The following is a 17,005-nucleotide window of genomic DNA, read 5'->3' on the forward strand; positions in this document are numbered from 1 at the left end:
TACCTGGGAGGTTGCCAAGCGGCCAGCTTATGCATTGCAGGATAGGGACATAGATGATGTATATTCTCTTCTTGTGAAGAGATTGGAAGTGGTCCTACTAAGAACAAGATAGCAGAAACAGGTCCCAATGGTGGTGCTGAAGCTCCGTTCCGTCAGACGGCCAGAAGAAGAAAGCTGCTGGATAGGGTACAGCCCATACCTTGAGCTATGAGGATATCTTGCGTGCCGATGGGACCATCTTGCTACAAGAGCTTTGTCTCCAACGACTCACTCGTCAATTCCCCCAGCTTGGGGGGAGGGGGCTGAGTAATCCGTAATCGGAGTCGATAATTTAATTACAGACAAAGAAAGACGACCCCGCTCCGTCTTGAAATGGCTCTCGCTCGGCGATTCCCGCCCTCTTCTCTGCTATCTCTGCCGACATTTTCAACATGGGCGACGCCTCTCTCCCGAAGCCGAATATCCTCCTCGCCTTTCACCTGGAATTCCCTGCTTCATTCTATGATGAAATCCGACGCAGGTTCCCAGATGCGGAGATCACTTCTTTGGTTCTAGAGCCCGGAGCTCCGCTTCCCTCTGGTGAGCCTGTCGCTCGCTTTCCTAGCCATTGGGCAAATCTAACGGCCGCAAAGAGAGCGCACGGAAAGCAAGTATCATTGTCACACTGGGCCACCTGCCGTGCCTGCCTAACCTCGAGGATACCGGGCAGTATGTCACGCTCAATAATAGGCGGGGGAGAATGATGCTAACTGTATGGCAGCATCAAATTCATCCACTTCTTCTCAGCCGGCCTAGACAAGGTCATCGACCACCCTATTCTCACTGACACCGAGATCCCTGTAACAACAAGCTCGGGGATCCACGGGCCCCCAATCGCAGAATGGACGCTGTTGAATTGGCTCGCGGCCTCGCGCAAGTTCAGTGTTACGTATGAGGACCAGAAGAAGCACATCTGGAGCAGAGATCTGGAGTATACCAAGGGCATTCAGGATCATGTCGGGAAAAAGATCGGTATTCTGGGCTATGGGAGTATCGGCCGACAAAGTAACCCTCCTTCCCTAGATAACCCCACACAAATAATGGATAGTAACGGATGAGCACAGTCGCCCGCGTCGCCGTCGCCCTAGGCGCAACAGTCTACGCATTCACAGCCTCCCCCAAGCCGACCCCCTCCTCCCGCCGCGACCCGCACTATATCGTCCCCGGAACTGGTGACCCAGACGGCACCCTCCCCATCTCCTGGCACCACGGGATAGACAAAGCCTCCCTGCACGCCTTCCTCTCCCTAGGCCTCGACCACGTCGTCGTCTGCCTCCCACTAACCCCACAAACCACACACCTCCTAGGCGCCGAAGAATTCGCCGTCCTCGCCGCGAACAAACAACCCAACCACCGCAACCCCTACCTAACGAACATCTCCCGCGGAAGAGTCCTCGATCAAGACGCGTTAATTGCGTCCCTGAAATCCGGGGAGTTGAGCGGGGCCGCGCTGGATGTGACGGATCCCGAACCGCTTCCTGAGGATCATCCGTTATGGGATGCGCCGAATGTGCAGATTAGTCCGCATGTTAGTGCGCTTGGGGAGGAGTATTTCTTCCGCTCGTTTGACATTGTACGGGTTAATCTTGATAGAAGCCGGAGGGGGGAGCCCTTGGTAAATTCGTATAAGCGAGGGAGGGGATATTAAATATCTTGCAAGAGTATATATACATTTTTGGTTAAAGATAGTGAGACAATAACAATTTTGGATGCAATGTGCTATAGAAGAATATAAACAATAAGGAATCCAAGATCGTGATTCTATTCCGCTAACTGGGGAGTTGCAAACAGGTAAATTCATTACTTCCCAGAGTAGTTATTTCCGACAAAGCAATTGCATTTGGGATTGGCTGGTATATTTAGAGGAAAGATCTAACTAAGTGAAGCGATTTCACCTTGGACGATGCTCGGAGTTTCAGATAGAAATCCTACTACCCGGGGAAGATCATGGATTCATCATGTTGAAGCGTACTAATCATACATAGGGCATTCGGTTCACATCGTCGCTGGCACCGGAGAACGGTCGATCACTCAAGCACGGAATGGAAACACACCGGTAGAAGAAACAATCGGGCTTGGTCTAACGATATATTGCACAGGCAATCTCGTAAACAGTCAACATTGTTTGAAATCATCTTGGAGAAAAATCAAGTAGAATCATGGCTCGCGAGTTATATGCTGAATAGTGGGAAAGATCAACCAGGCCATGATGGAAAGGCGGTACGATCAAGAAGAAACATCGTTGGAAATTCGGGTTATAGCGGAGAAATCAAGTTGTGGGTTTGGGATATCGGAGCTCTCTGGGGCTCTGTACTGTGCTACGATCAACGCGGACAGACGGGGGCTCCAGGCTTCTGCTGCAGCGTTTATATTGGGTATAGTAAAAGCCTCGGTTCGGGTACCAGATCGTGTATATAGATCATATTTGGAGGTCTTTTTGTATGAGAGGGAGAGTACCGAGTGCTCTGCAGGCCATTTCATGCCAACATCGTGCAGGTCATTCCCTGGGGGTATGCTCTCAAAAGGCAATTTGCTCGATATAATACGCTTCAGTTTCAAACTATTCTGCGTGCCAGCGCCTTGCCCATTTTGCGAGCGCATGAGGTAAGCTCTTGGGTCGTGCGGACTCAAAACAGGCTTTGATTTTTCATCGGAGTCTGGGACATTTCCCAGCCCCGGCAGCGGCAATTCCGGCTGGGGCTCTGTAACAAGAGCGGCGCGGGCAGCGAGATACCTGCTTCGATGCGGGGAGTTTAGGGCGGACACCTCGGCATTTTTCAGTTGCATCCGCTTATCTTGCATAGCAGCCTTCTTTCTCACTTCGAATTCCAGAGCTTTCTGGAGTTCGGGGTTTTGGTCGGGATGGGAGTCTCTATATAGTCTGGCAGCCCATTGGTCAAGGCGCCTGCTACCGGCTCTGACGATTGGCTCTGGTGTATTCGAAGGCGACTGCGACGCTCTCAAGCCCAGAGATGGGCCATGTGTAGCCTCAGTGAACTGGGAACTGTTCGACTCGGGGAATGGTGCGCCATTTGGGCCCACTTCCGCAGAACCGAATCGTTGTTGGGAGAGCTGGGACAATGAAGGCCCACTGTCCTCTCCAGGCTGATCCTCAGTCAGTTCTGGCGCCTGTGTGGCCTGGGAAAGTCTCAGAAACCATGTATCTAGGGATCCATTGCCGTATCGCTCTCGGTCACGTTCTCTTTGTTGCCGTCGAGTCTCGCTCCGTACCGGTGTAGTCGGCGAAACCTGCGAGTTGGATGTGCCTAAGGCAAACGTTCGATTACACGAAGGAGATTGGGAGATCATAGTTGATTGAGGTGATTCCAAGCTTGATACTGGACTTGGTAGGCCGACGTCTATATTGCTGGCCTGTCTGGGGTCGCGCGGACTTGTGTTGCCTGTATTCCTCTGTGGATATATACGGCATACAACTCCATTGTGGAGTGTTGGACTAGCTTTCTGCTGGCCGGAAGCGTCTATTACGGTCATCGTATTTGTTGCCCTCATGTTCTTTGATCGAATGACAGAGCGAAAGTCAGCTCCCTTTCCGGTCGTGGGCTTCGCTTCCGGACGAACAAACGAGTGAGTGCCCGAGGCACTCTCCTGTGGCGTGACGCCTAGATCAAACGAGTCATATACTGAGGCATCTGCATGTGCACATTCGCCATAAGTATCTCGTAGGAGATTTTCCACCAGCGAAAGCATCATCTGTTTGTCTTCGAACAATACATCATCCTTGAGAGGCTCAACATTGGCATCGTAACTTCCTTCTGGACACCGGATATTGAGGCAAAGAAAGGGATCTGTAATGGTTGGAGTAGAGCCACTGTGGGGAGCAGCCGAACGAAGATAAGATTTATATAGCCTGGTAATATCTTGTGCGACTCCCCGTCTTGACGATACGGGCCTGCTGTCGATGCTGATATATTGGCTTGAGTTGTTGAAGATGGTTAGATCTATTCTCGTCAGCCCATAAGGTTGCGCCATTCAACGCGTGATGTACCTGAACCAGGTTTGGGAAGCAGCGCTAGCAACCTAAAATCCAAACTGCTTTCCTTTTGGGATTCGCCATCGGCATAGGGTAAGATTGGCCATTCCCTGACAATGCAACTGGAAGCCACTCCTGTGCCTGCAATCTTCATTGCTGCCTCTATGAGCGTAGCGTCTCTCCCTGGAGCATACATCCAGTTTCCACTCTCATTCTTAGCTTTCAAGACCTTGAGAGATAGTCTCACGCAAGGGCGAGCCATAGCATATGCTTGGACCATCCTCCGAATTCTCGCTATCGTCTTCTTGGAGTTCTTCATAGACGTCTGGCGTCGAACTGGGATGAGCCTAAAAAGATCCGAAATCCGAACGGTAGTGCCAACTGGATGAGATACATGCTCCGTACTGAACATAAGCTTAGCATAAGTATGAGGCATCATGGCAATTTACCTTAGTAGCTCCCCATCCTTGCTGTATTTTATAGAACAGCCAACGTGCTCAGCTTCAACTCTCGTAATGACGGTCAAACCACCAGACATCTCGACAGCGGCCGCCAATGCTTCACCCCTGAAGCCTAGTGATTTTCCACCCACATTCCTCAGGTCCTCGACGGTTCGGATCTTGCTCGTGAAGGCACGCTTGCATACAAGTGCGTGGTCGGTCCGTGGGATGCCGTGTCCATTGTCCTTGACTTGGATCAATCCGACAGTATCTTGGGATATCTCTATATATATGGAGGTCGCCGAGGCATCTAGAGAGTTGTCCAGAAGCTCCTTGACGATCGAGCTTGGATCGGAAATGATGGATGTTGAGCCAATGGCCTGAGCCGTAGCTGAAGGAAGAGCCTCAATTGGCATCGTCAAACGCTGTAACAACGTACTTGGCGTCTCATTCTTTGAACGTAAGCTGCAAAGCTCCCTTCAAAGATATAACCTTGTCATATAAATGATATGTAGCAGTCCTTAGCTGGAGCAATTGATGATGGTTGGAGAAGAAAACAGAGTATCTCCACGCACTGTACTGTATGGGAGAGCGGCGCACGTGAGCTTAGTCATCAAAACGCGTGCTGGCAAAGAATCTCCAGCTGACTTGCTGTCGGTTTGGTTGAAGTGAGACCAGCTTGCCACGTAGAAAATGCTTTGCTCGTCATTCTCTATCTCCCGACTTGCCATTCCTGCAGTTTGTACCTTGATTGCGTTTCTAGCATATACGTCACAGTACTTCTTCCTTTATTTTGACGAAGCACCCCTGAGAGGGGAGGAACTATGGCGTATCAACATTTTTGCCTCGTGCATTTGGATATGCTACTATCGATCCTGCACAGTAGATCCTGGCCGTATTCCGAAAGGATGGGCGCCCCCTGATCGAAAGCAAGTAGAAGCTGACGAGGCTTCTGGTCGTCAACGATGGTGCCGGAGATGCGAAGCATTCAAACCACCAAGAGCCCATCACTGCAAGACATGTCGAAGGTCAGTAATCCGACAGCCGGATAGCCGATACCATTGCTAACATTGTCCGTAGGTGCATTCCAAAGATGGATCACCACTGTCCATGGACTTCTAATTGTGTCTCTCACTTTACGTTTCCTCACTTTGTGCGGTTTTTGTTCTATGCTGTCATTGGCATGGGATATCTGGAAACGCGGCTCTTTGAGCGGGTGTCGATAATTTGGAGCTCTCGACACCTCCCGAGCGTAAGGAAGCCACCTCCTCGTATCGAATCCGGACTAACACGGACTTATCCCAAGTACCTGGGACCTAGCGCGGCACAGATAGGTCACCTATTTATTTTGTTCGTTGTGAATAGTCTAACAGTTTTCGCGCTGTCCATTCTTCTTGTTCGGACCCTCTGGACCCTCGGCTCAAACACCACCACAATTGAATCGTGGGAAATTGAACGACATGAGACTCTTATCCGACGAGCGCGGCATTTTGGGGGCTTCTTGCCGGGCCCAGGAGGGATTCAGGTACAAATTAAGAAGCAGGAGTTTCCCTATGATATTGGGATTTGGTCCAATATCAAAGCTGGGATGGGTGGAAGCGCTAACGTTTGTGAATTCTGTCTAGTACTGTTGATGATGGCGGCTAATACTTCATCGAATAGGTGATAAGTTGGTTCTGGCCATTGGCGAGGACGCCTGACCGGAGCACTGGTTTGGAATATGAGGAAAACGGCTTTGAAGGTTGGTCAAGCGTGATCCCAAATAGACTTCTCTCACACCGGATAGACCCTAGCATTTCCTGGCCTCCTCCAGATCCAGATCGTATCCCGCTGCCCTCGAGGGATCAGCTCAACAGCGCTGCCTTCGCATCGGCACCAACTAGCAATATCGAGATTGAGGCCTTCAATAGACGGAAAGAGGAAGACTTGAGGCGTCGGAGGAACCCTACCGAGATTGGGCGACGCAAACCGTTCCATGTGAGGTTCGATGAGCCAGAAGATAATTCATCGGAACAATCTAGTGGCGCTAGTGATGACGGCTCCGTTGGAGGCGAGGAAGCCTGGAAGAATTCTGAAGGTGAACGCCTACGCGATTTCGGTGTCGACGAAGAAGTGGAGTTCTACGACGAAGAGGATATCCCACTGGCCATTTTGATGCAACAACGGGCACAGAGACAGGCAGCGCATTGAGCATAGCTTTCTCCGAGCCCGGATAGACCGGAAGCATAGCGGACTACCAACACTCTTATATCTTCTGGGCGGTACCCCTGAGCCTAACATATCCAAGCCACTGGCTACCGTCTTCCGCCCGAGTCACGACCATTTCCAGGACCCCGCAAATTTCTTTCACGGCGGCTTCCCTCTTTTCGGGAGCGAGCACTTCCAAGAATGAAGCCCCCATGAGCCGAACCCAACCTGCCAAGCCGCCATTCACCGAGCTTGTGAGCAGCGTGGGTCGATGCTCCATCTCCATCTTGACTACCTTAAAGCCGATGCTCTCCAGGGTACTGGTCATCCACGATACCGACGGGAAGAACCACGGATATACCTCCCTGGCTTTCTCAATTGGAACACCTTGTCGAACAAGTGCATACATCAGCGCCGTGGTGACCTCCCCTACATTTCCATGCCCTCCCATTTCGAAGACAAATGTTCCACCTGGTTTGAGACTCGCGTATATCCCTCGCAAGGTCGAAATACGCGTGCTCTCATTTCGGAGAATCCAATGGAGCGCAGCATTGGATACTCTATTTTTGGCATAATCAATTAGCCTAATCATATACCTCCACAAATACGTGAGCACGTACACTTTATCCCATGTCCCATTAGCAACAGACGCGTCCTGTTCTAAGTAGCAGCAGTCTAAAACGCGAAAATCAGCTTTCTCTCCGCCGTAGTCTTTCCTCGCCGCCTCGATCATCGCTGGAGAGGAGTCGACGCCTAGGACTCTCTCGACGTGTGGAAGGAATAAGTCTGTGAACTTTCCATCTCCGCAGCCTATATCTAGAACCTTGTCTGTTGGCTTGGGGTCGAGATACCGCAAGAGAGTCTGGGTCAATTTGGGGACAAAGGCTGCTGAAGTTGAATATGCCTTTCTCACGAATTAGCTCCGTATACGGGAGGAAATACATAGTCGATAACTCACCTCTGACGACCAGTGGTCTTTCGGTTGACTGGTTTGGTTATCGGGAGTCGGGGCCATGATAACCGATGCGGGGTTGGGTATCGCGTTGGACTTCAGTCAGAAGAGAGTATGAGAGAAGTCTTGAACTGGACGGGAATCTTCGTCGAATACTGCAGCTTCTAGAGAAAATCTGCTTGAGATAATTACTTCGGCACGCAATTGTCTCCCTTTTATAGATATGTTGCATTGGAAATGCGGAGGAGAGGTCGGGGCCGATGTCGGAGGACATCAGCCTCTCCTCCTGCAGTTGGCAGTCTTCATTTCGAATCAAAAACTTCCATGAATCTTGACTCTTTCTTGATAGGACGAATCACCTCCTGAAACAGGACAGGATGTGTGCCACGACATCGGGAGGAAGAGGCAGACCTTGAGTCAATCTGCCTTGGTCTGCCAAGCTCGCGCGAGTGCCATGGTGACCTGACCGATTAGTAAAGTAAGGCGAAAGGGCTCCCGAGGTCCCTTCTCCCTGCGTCAGTTTTCTTACTATTCGAGCCTGTTTTGACATACTCCTGAATAATTAGACTGTGGATCGGATTGGCTCGATAGCGGATTGGTGCTGCTTCGGGGCATATGCGGCGCACCCACAGTCGTCTGGACGAGATATATACGACGTCACCAATCATAGCCCCGCCCAGATCCAAGCTCCGTATTTTTCAGCAATTGCAAGCAACCGTCCAGACTGTGAGAAACTATTTGGTCAGGTCCGGTACCCTCGTTGCTGACCCGAAGCTGACCCAGGTCCGCTAAATCCGCTAAATCCACGTGGACATCAAGCTCGAAACCACATATAAACCCCCCCAAGGGAAGCAGCAGGCTCTTATTGCATGAAACATCCCCACTGCAAGAACAAGAGCTCGGAAAAAGACAACTCTGCAAGATGGCGCCCCTCCCAACTCGTCCCTTGGGTAAAGATGGCCCCGAGGTTACTCGTCTTGGCTTCGGCACAATGGGCTTGAGCGCTTTCTATGGTCCGATCAAGCCTGATTCGGAGCGGTTGGCATTGCTGGATAAAGCGCATGCACTTGGAGAGACGTTTTGGGATACTGGTAAGTTTTATGTATTTGCCTACGGAACTTCGATTTGTAGATACTAACGAGATGCTCGCTACATAGCTATGTTATACGGAGACAGCGAAGAGCTCATCGGCAGATGGTTCGCCGCTAACCCCGAAAAACGCAAGGACATCTTCCTCGCCACCAAGTTCTACTTCCGCATGGTCAATGGCGAGAGGGTAACCGACACCAGCGCCGAGAACTGCAAGCGATGTGCCAACGAATGTCTGAAGCGTCTTGGTATCGAAACAATTGACCTCTTCTACGCTCACCGTCTCGATCCGAATACGCCCATTGAGGAGACCGTGCAGGCTATGGTCGAATTAAAGGCCGAAGGCAAGATCAAGTACTTCGGTCTCAGCGAATGCAGCAGCGAGTCCCTCCGCCGTGCATGCAAGGTTCATCACATCGCCGCGGTGCAGGTGGAATACTCGCCTTTCTCGCTCGAAATCGAATCGGACCAAATCAATCTCCTCAAGACAGCTAGGGAACTCGGGGTTGCGGTAGTAGCGTACTCGCCTCTCAGCCGTGGGATTTTGTCTGGACAAATCCGATCACGGGCGGACCTTGGCCCAGATGACATTCGATCGTGGCTTCCGCGTTATACTGAGGAGAATTTCCCAAAGAATATTCAGGTTGTGGACAAGCTGAAGGATCTCGCTGCTTCTAAGGGCGTCTCGGTTACCCAGCTGACCTTAGCATGGCTGTTGGCACAGGGTGATGACATCTTCCCGATTCCAGGAACGACGAGGGTCAATGCTCTCGTGGAAAATATTGAGTCTCTGAAGGTGGAGCTTACCACGGAGGAGGAGAAGAAGTTTAGGAGCATTATAGAGGAAGCCGATGTTGCCGGGGGCAGGTACCCGGAGGCCTTCACTTCGACCTTGTTTGTGGATACTGTGCCACTCTCGTAATTATAACGCCAGTCGATATTGATGAATATACCGCAATCGCTGAATCAATATGCGCTGTAGATTGTATCAACAGTACTATGATCATGCCATACCCAATTCATTGGCTTGGAGTTGACGACAGCTCTTCCTCGGGTCTCGGAACACTATTCAAACTACGATTTATGAGCAAGTAGCCTAGCTATCGTCATCTCAGCCCCAGTTGAAGCATCAAGATTCGAACTCTGACGCCCTTGTTAAATAGGCTTGACCTAGCTCGTTAAGGAAACGAGATAGATGAGATCGATGGGACACAAAATGCACAGTACGTGGGCGATATAACTGAGGCAGATCAAACGCCTGTCATGGCCCTCCCAGAGAAGAGCTAGACTATGCTATATTCGCAACTAGGAAGTGGACATCTTGGAGTACAACCCAAAACTCAAACCGGGTGTTGATTTTGACAGGCAAATGGTGACAAATAAATGCTGCTGGCGAAGCCGTGCATGGCCTCGCTATTTTCGCATGAGCAAGTTCCCTCCTTGCCCTCCTTTCCCTCCCCTCTATTCGTGGTCAGGGAAATGAAATGTCGAGAATATAGCGGACCTCAATGACAGTAATATGCGCCTAGTTTTGTTCCATTCGCACAAGTCGATCTGCCGCCTCTCTGGCATTTCATACTAAGAGGATTTCAACTTCTATACACTCCAGGTTCCCTTCGATGAGAATCCAGGCATTGTGCAATCCAAAAAAGATTGATAGAACCCTGCTTGCAATGGCCCTCCGACACGGGGCAACCTGCGAGGTTCATGGCGAGAGACTAACAGGGTTCACCGTCCATGACCGTTGTTGGCGAGTGTCGAGCACAAAATCTGGGCGCTCTCCGGCGGGGATATAAGAGTTGTGATTGGGGCACTTCATCGGAGGAATGAAGCAGGCTGGATGATCTACTATCTTCGCCTGGCTTGAATTTTTTTTTTTTTTTTCCAGGATCATTGGGCTACCGGTGGTGTGTCAGGAGGTAACAGTACATGGTCTTGCCTGGAGCTTTTAAAGGTCCTGATGTCCCCCGTAACTAACTTTATAGACCTGTTCTCCGGTCCCCAGGAACAGCATACGATCAGCCGGGCTCGCCGAGGGCCACGTAGGAGATTCAAGGATATATGATACAAACCTCATCGGGAGACTTACCTCAACCGGCTTCCCGCAGAGATACTCTGCCTGGTAGGGAACCTGATACAGTATACAGAAGTTGTCGCAGTCGAGAGGGCGGTAGGATCGTATTTGGGAGACACATTCTGGCGCTCCAGAACGCCCACCGATTTCTTCCACGAAGTCAGGTACCCGACTGGCGCGAGAATTGACTAGGAGTATCTTTGCTTGGAGCTTGAACGTATCTACTCGGAGGTTGAAAACTTCCGCGGGAGGGCTACAAGGTGCAAACACAAGGCAGGTGAGGAGATGCGCTTGTTGTGTCGTGAGTGGGTTCTTGAACAGTTAGACGATATTGCTGGCTTCATTGTTCGTTAATTCAATCCCACTGGCGTTGTGTTGAACTCGCATCCATGCGTCGACTCTGCTATGATTGTCGCGGTAGGGCCGAGTGGTTACGGAGAATTCTGAATACATGTGGGTGCCAATGACATGATGGCATGGTGAATTGGAATTATTAGAGGTTTTTGCAGAGGTAAAGGACATGTCATGATTATACTTGCACTCTCGGCAGAAGAGGCCGGCGGAGGCAAATTCGTGGGGCAACGGGCGAATGATATCACAATTCGCGCGGTCTCGCCCGTTCTCGGCCCAGATTTTTGATGAAGCCGTGATTCGGCGGCGATAACCGCATTCCTGTTTGTCTCCAAGAAAATTCCCTGTTCGCAAACAGCGACTGCCTGACCCCTCCTCCAATGCCGCCTCCGGATGTCCCGTGTCGCCGAATATTCCTCTTCTTGCACACCTTAATTATGTGGCCTCGCTCTTTTCACGCCTGACAATGGTAGAAGACCTCCATGACTCCAACCTTCGCCCTCCGCACCCCGCGGTGACCACCCAGCGGAGACCCGAGTCGTCCTCCTACACCGGCACAACCGCTCATTCATCCTCTCGCCGCGAGAGCGATGACTGGGATCCGGATACTCTGGAGCTACAAGAGATCGAGACACAGCAGGATGACGATTATTCGAGCGCATCGATCTCATCCGGGGAATACCGCATCAACACACGTCGCACCGTCTCCCGAACCAGTCAGAGCAGCCAGCCGCCACGGACAGGGGTTCTCGGGCGGCTCCAGCGATTTTGGACGAGGAATGTGGTCTTGATAGTGCCGCAAAAGAAGAATCGCGATCATTTCGGTGAGTTTCGGTCGGTTTCACGTTCGGAATGGCATTTTTCCCACGGGAGAATATCTCTATCGATCGCAAGGAGGAGATCGTGATCGAGTCGAGAATACCTAGCTAACGATGAACTGCCGATTAGCTCTTGAGCGGACCTTCCTCGCCTACATACGCACATCTGTCGTCCTCGCGATGCAAGGGGTTCTCATCGCGCAGCTCTTCCGCCTACAATCACCTAATCGCGCAAGGGGCCTCGGATATCACGAGGTCGGCGTCCCGCTGTCAGTTACCTGTCACTGTGCGGCTATCTTGACGGCATTGCTGGGGGCGCATCGATTCTGGAAACAGCAGAGTGCCATAGCGCTGGGAACGATATACGCGGGCGGCTGGGAGCTGAACTGCATTGGATTCTTGACGACCTCGGTGGGTTCCTCAAACAGTCGAGGTGCGTGATCTGAACTAACCGAGACAGATAACACTGGTGACTTTTATTTTATCCGTATTTGTCGCCGTTTCGGTAGGACCTTGATGATGTTGACGACATGATTTTGCAATGAAGGCATTGGAATACCCAGAGGTGGATGTCGGAAAAATGCATTTCTCGGGGGATATCTCTTAATATACAACCATGTACCAGCAAAATAAGCAATGTTTCTTAGCGGGGAAATTCCACCATTTGAGATTCGTTGGCGATTCCCTTTGGGGCCTCTTGCGGATTGCTCAACGCCAAGACTTATTGCGTGATTCAGGCTCCTCAAGCTCACGATTCAGGCAACAAGTTCTTCTGCGAAGAAAGCTGGGCTGGTCTTTCGTTCCTCATCCCAAGGTTGGGGATTGAGTGGATGTTAATCAACGGGACAGATCTTGTTCCCCACAATCCCCTGGAAGAGGCCCCTGGTCAACAAAGATCTCATTGTCTGACTCCTCGCAAATCAAGGACCCCAATTCTCTAAACGCAAAACCTGTCCAGGTCTTGAGCCTTCTGTGCAGTGTTCAGGGGCTTTCACGTGAATATCCATTGGGCAAGACAGAAACAGATGCAGACAGTCTTGTCCATGTGTGTCACAAAAAGAGACAAACATCATCATGTTCCAAATTGCCAACCCCGTCTTGCACAAGACCACTCTGGCGCTGCCAATGACATTGATTATCTCCGCACTTCTGAATCGCTGGCGTGAACAAGACCCACTGCACCAAACAGCCACAGCTGACGGCTGCTTCCCCTCTTCAGAGCTCCAGCCATTCTCTTCATGCCCTTCCGGTTTCAATGCCAGGCCAAGGTCTTAGCAGAGCTGGAAAGATAGCGAATAAGATCTGAGTGGCTGCCTCTTCCTCAGCCGATGCGGACACGCCATCACGAACCACACCTCCTCAGCGATAGAGTCTCCGCATGCCGGCAGCCGAGACAGTGCACCAAGATCGACCCGAAGACCGGATGGGGCGTGGATAAAATGTCCGCCGCCCCCTTTCGGTCTTTCTCTTCTCCACCCCAATCTTGACGCGGGGAGGGACAGAAAGCAGGATGAAAGTCGCTCTTCTCTCCTCGCTCGCTGCCCTTGCGGTGGTGCCGGGGCTGTGCTCCTTGTCTCTTCATGAGAGCGACTCCCCCCACGTCCTTCGACTGGGATTGAAGAGAAACCGTTTCAATGACCCGGTGGGCAGAGATCGCAGGCGATTCAAGCGGCAGACAGTCGGCGTGGACTTGTACGGTTATTCGGTTTGTCATTCTTGTCCCCTATTTTTCGTTGTGCTCTAACAGATTAGATGGGAGGAGACTTATACTCCACGAATCTCACAGTCGGGAATCCAGCGCAACGCGTCGAGGTCTCCGTCGATACGGGAAGCAGCGATCTCTGGGTCGTTTACACTTATAACGAAGTCTGTGGCGCGTACGGTGCTCGTTGTGGTTCTCTGGGTACATACGATCCGGCGGAATCGAGCGAATCAGACACTCTTTCCGACCGGTTCTCGATAACATACGGCGACCAGTCATGGGCTGAAGGATACTATGCAATAGATACTCTGGAGATCGCCGAAGCCGGACTGCCTGAGGTTCAGTTCGGTGTTGCGACAGCCTCAAACATAGACAGTGAGTTGCATAGTCTAGGACCACGGACGGTGCTGATCGCACCCCCGTGATACAGAAGGAATACTAGGTATCGGCTACTCGACCAACGTCGCCTCCCGCGTGATCTACCCCAATCTTCCCGAAGTCCTCGCCCAGAATAATATCACCAGCTCCCACGCCTACAGCCTATGGCTAAACCGGCTCGGGGAAGATGAGGGAAACATCCTCTTCGGCGGCGTCAACACGGCATACTACGTCGGCGGCCTGCAAACCCTTCCCGTTATACCCTTCAACGGCGGATACGTCCACCTCTGGATTACCCTCACGGGTCTCGTCGTCGAATCCGAATCCGACGATGTCTCCAAGTCCTACGAGAACGAGGAATTTCCCGTCGTTGTCCTCCTCGACTCTGGATCAACACTCACTTACCTCCCCGCCGACATTGTCGCCGAAATCTACAACGACCTCGACGTCCACTTTCGCGAGGAAGAACAATTCGGATTCGTCCCCTGCAATAGCTATCTCGAAGGCCGCGAAGACTACAAAGTAACATTCTCCTTCTCCGGCCTCACCATCCACGTCCCACTCCGTGAACTCATCCTGCAAGACGCATTATACTACCAGGGCGACACCTTGCACATCAATGGCGAAGAGAGCTGCGTTTTTGGCATCGCACCGAGCGTCAACTTCTTCCCGATTCTAGGCGACACCTTCCTCCGCAGCGCATATGTCGTCTTCGACCTCGATAACAACGAGATCTCGATGGCGCAGGCAAATTTCAACCCGGGTGACGACCATATCCTCGAAATCGGTGACGGCGACGACTCAGTTCCCGGGGCGACACCCGTCGCGAATGCAGTTACCACCGCTACCGTTGTGCTCGAGGGCTCGGGACTCTCCCTCCCACCTGATCACACGAACAGGCCGATTTTCCCAACCCGCACCGAAACAACGGCGAGCGAGACCGTTCACGCCTCGACGACGGCGATCAATGACCCCTCGCTTCCGACGGAGACCGGAGACTCCGATACGTCGAGCAATCTCGAGGAGACTGACCTGGCTGTCGCTCCGCGAAGTAACCCGTTGCTAGTTGCCGGTGTTGTCGGCGTAGGACTTTTATTAGGATTGTAATAATTAGATAGATACTGTGCACATGTACGAAATAGATATTTCCGCGTCCAAGCCGATCGATTGAACCCGGGCACGGTTTACGTTCTTCAACGTCGTCGAGCCCAGTGTTCCCGCCAATTTCTAATGTCGTACCAGTAGGATATCTAAAACAACCCCTCTCCACAACTATCTACTCAATCATACTACAAAGCAACCACCTCGGGACTCAGCCCCAACCAAGGCGACATAACCCTCGTCCCATCCCCCCACAACCCCTTCAGAATCGGATTAATCCAAACAGGCGTACTCCACAACAAAAACGCCGCAACCCAGACATACCCAACCCCCCTCTCCACCGCCGGGTTCAACCTAAGTCCAAACCGTCCACCCACACGCCTGTACATAGACCCGACGACAGATTCAATAACGAACCCCAGTATCTGCAACGAATAGAAATAAACACCACCCGTCTTCGAGAGGGGCACACCGAATCCGATGTCAAGGAGGGAGTGGACCACCCCTGAGACCGCGAACGTCAGAGCGACGCGCACCCAGTGCGCCGCGGCCGATGTGGGATCGATGCCTAGCGTGCAGGATGCGAGGAAGGTTGCGTTGCTGGTTAGCGGTTTGCGGAGGAGTTGGTGCCAGGATAGACTATCATTCCCGTTTTGCTTTCGTGTTAGTTCTGGTGTTGCTGTAGGCTGAGGAGTGGGGGATGTATATATTTATATTTTTGGGGGGGGAGGGGGAGGGAAGGGAAGAACGAACCTCCATAGCCGGCGCAAATTCCACGCCTCGGCCAGGCTCCCCGCGATAGGCGGGTAATCGGCGGGATCGCCGCCCAGGAGAACGGCGAGTATGGAGCCGGATGTATACCCTCCGACTATTGTGGCGCGTGTGACGATTCCGAAGGAGAGGGTGAATAGCGCCTGGATGAGCAATCTTCGAGCATAGGGCTCGGAGTCCGGTGTTCGTGTTCGGAATGGAAGGGCGAGGACGGATTTCGAGTCGTCGAGCTCTGCGATCACGGATGAGAGGTGCGGGTTGTGGGCGTCGATTGTGAGGAGGTGGATTAGGGTGCCGGCAATGGCGAGTTTCAGGGTTGATTGGAGGAGGAATGCAGTTTTGGTGGGGACAGAGGCTGGATTTCGGGGGTTGAACGCTGGGAGGACCCGGATTTGCCAGGGTGTGTTGATGCGGCGGTAGTTGTAGGGGATTTCGAGGGCGAAGAGCAATTTCTTTGACAGACTGGCGGAGTTGTCATTCCCAGACTTCGTATGTTGTTTCTCCTTCTTTTCGTCCTTTGCGTTTTTGTAGTGCAATTGTGCTTCGAAAGAAGCGCGACTGAGGACGAGGAGGTCGATCGCGTTGAGCACGTTGACCCAGCACATTGACACCACGGGCCCTGACGGACGCGTTCCAGAGAAGTAGGTTCGGATGTTTGACGTGAGGGCGTATGCGAGGAGAGCTGTGAGTGCGGCGACAATTGGGCGAACGCGCGATCGAGAGGCGGTAAATGTCACAGTGAGGCCGGTGATGGTCTGGATGAGGTTCCAGCAGAGGACGGGTGTTATCCACGGCGGAAACATTGTTCAGAGCTGAGTCGGAATCCGAGGATCGTCTTGAAGGTGAAGACAAAGGCAAGCAACAGAACTCGGACTCGCGTGAGGCTGAGAATGTTTTCGATGGCCTCTGCAGATCGGCCTGTCGTGAGTGGACGCCTTGTTGAAGATCGGCATTCTGCACACAATCAGGCAGCTCGATCAATGATTTGATGGCTTCACATGGTTTGCTGGTTCATCTCCAGTGCCAGTCTTCGCATTCCTCTTGTGTGCCTCTCCATGCTCATCACTCTCGCATCCTCCGATGGAGCGGCCTTTGCCCTGCCAAGGCTTCCG

General features: G+C 52.0%; 8 protein-coding genes across 8 annotated transcripts; 5 read left to right on the top strand and 3 right to left on the bottom strand.

Annotated features, from left to right (window-relative positions):
* The first annotated feature begins 200 nt into the window (after nucleotides 1-200).
* Nucleotides 201-1,787, top strand: BJX67DRAFT_307282 (D-isomer specific 2-hydroxyacid dehydrogenase family protein). Its single transcript, XM_071027076.1, has 4 exons — nucleotides 201-579; nucleotides 633-708; nucleotides 761-1,044; nucleotides 1,104-1,787. Exons 1-4 carry the CDS (start codon nucleotides 432-434, stop codon nucleotides 1,685-1,687), a joined length of 1,092 nt encoding a protein of 363 aa, XP_070889093.1. The 5' UTR covers nucleotides 201-431; the 3' UTR covers nucleotides 1,688-1,787.
* A 101-nt stretch (nucleotides 1,788-1,888) lies between these two features.
* On the bottom strand, nucleotides 1,889-4,996 carry BJX67DRAFT_307462 (putative DNA mismatch repair protein). The gene is made up of 3 exons (XM_071027082.1): nucleotides 4,480-4,996; nucleotides 4,046-4,434; nucleotides 1,889-3,998 (listed from the first exon to the last, which is right to left on the bottom strand). Exons 1-3 carry the CDS (start codon nucleotides 4,884-4,886, stop codon nucleotides 2,266-2,268), a joined length of 2,529 nt encoding a protein of 842 aa, XP_070889094.1. The 5' UTR covers nucleotides 4,887-4,996; the 3' UTR covers nucleotides 1,889-2,265.
* A 167-nt stretch (nucleotides 4,997-5,163) lies between these two features.
* Nucleotides 5,164-6,660, top strand: pfa4 (putative palmitoyltransferase with autoacylation activity Pfa4; the record flags this gene model as incomplete). Its single annotated transcript, XM_071030923.1, has 5 exons — nucleotides 5,164-5,498; nucleotides 5,551-5,722; nucleotides 5,777-6,076; nucleotides 6,133-6,211; nucleotides 6,257-6,660. 5 exons carry the CDS (start codon nucleotides 5,164-5,166, stop codon nucleotides 6,658-6,660), a joined length of 1,290 nt encoding a protein of 429 aa, XP_070889095.1.
* Nucleotides 6,582-7,875, bottom strand: BJX67DRAFT_307473 (class I SAM-dependent methyltransferase). The gene is made up of 3 exons (XM_071027084.1): nucleotides 7,616-7,875; nucleotides 7,278-7,561; nucleotides 6,582-7,217 (listed from the first exon to the last, which is right to left on the bottom strand). The coding sequence occupies exons 1-3, from the start codon at nucleotides 7,670-7,672 to the stop codon at nucleotides 6,716-6,718; spliced, it is 843 nt and encodes a 280-aa protein (XP_070889096.1). The 5' UTR covers nucleotides 7,673-7,875; the 3' UTR covers nucleotides 6,582-6,715.
* Nucleotides 7,876-8,433: 558 nt separating this feature from the next.
* Nucleotides 8,434-9,753, top strand: BJX67DRAFT_307469 (NADP-dependent oxidoreductase domain-containing protein). Its single transcript, XM_071027083.1, has 2 exons — nucleotides 8,434-8,700; nucleotides 8,767-9,753. The coding sequence occupies exons 1-2, from the start codon at nucleotides 8,532-8,534 to the stop codon at nucleotides 9,618-9,620; spliced, it is 1,023 nt and encodes a 340-aa protein (XP_070889097.1). The 5' UTR covers nucleotides 8,434-8,531; the 3' UTR covers nucleotides 9,621-9,753.
* Nucleotides 9,754-11,251: 1,498 nt separating this feature from the next.
* On the top strand, nucleotides 11,252-12,537 carry BJX67DRAFT_346607 (DUF202 domain-containing protein). The gene is made up of 2 exons (XM_071028430.1): nucleotides 11,252-11,947; nucleotides 12,072-12,537. The coding sequence occupies exons 1-2, from the start codon at nucleotides 11,590-11,592 to the stop codon at nucleotides 12,380-12,382; spliced, it is 669 nt and encodes a 222-aa protein (XP_070889098.1). The 5' UTR covers nucleotides 11,252-11,589; the 3' UTR covers nucleotides 12,383-12,537.
* Nucleotides 12,538-13,234: 697 nt separating this feature from the next.
* Nucleotides 13,235-15,365, top strand: BJX67DRAFT_307516 (pepsin-like aspartic protease). Its single transcript, XM_071027085.1, has 3 exons — nucleotides 13,235-13,646; nucleotides 13,694-14,018; nucleotides 14,074-15,365. The coding sequence occupies exons 1-3, from the start codon at nucleotides 13,452-13,454 to the stop codon at nucleotides 15,126-15,128; spliced, it is 1,575 nt and encodes a 524-aa protein (XP_070889099.1). The 5' UTR covers nucleotides 13,235-13,451; the 3' UTR covers nucleotides 15,129-15,365.
* On the bottom strand, nucleotides 15,222-16,952 carry BJX67DRAFT_346611 (wax synthase family protein). The gene is made up of 2 exons (XM_071028431.1): nucleotides 15,876-16,952; nucleotides 15,222-15,761 (listed from the first exon to the last, which is right to left on the bottom strand). Exons 1-2 carry the CDS (start codon nucleotides 16,694-16,696, stop codon nucleotides 15,311-15,313), a joined length of 1,272 nt encoding a protein of 423 aa, XP_070889100.1. The 5' UTR covers nucleotides 16,697-16,952; the 3' UTR covers nucleotides 15,222-15,310.
* Between the last annotated feature and the right edge of the window lie 53 nt (nucleotides 16,953-17,005).

This window comes from Aspergillus lucknowensis (assembly GCF_044049455.1).
Source record: "Aspergillus lucknowensis strain CBS 449.75 chromosome Unknown BJX67scaffold_7, whole genome shotgun sequence".
NCBI classification, from domain to species: Eukaryota; Fungi; Ascomycota; class Eurotiomycetes; order Eurotiales; family Aspergillaceae; genus Aspergillus; species Aspergillus lucknowensis.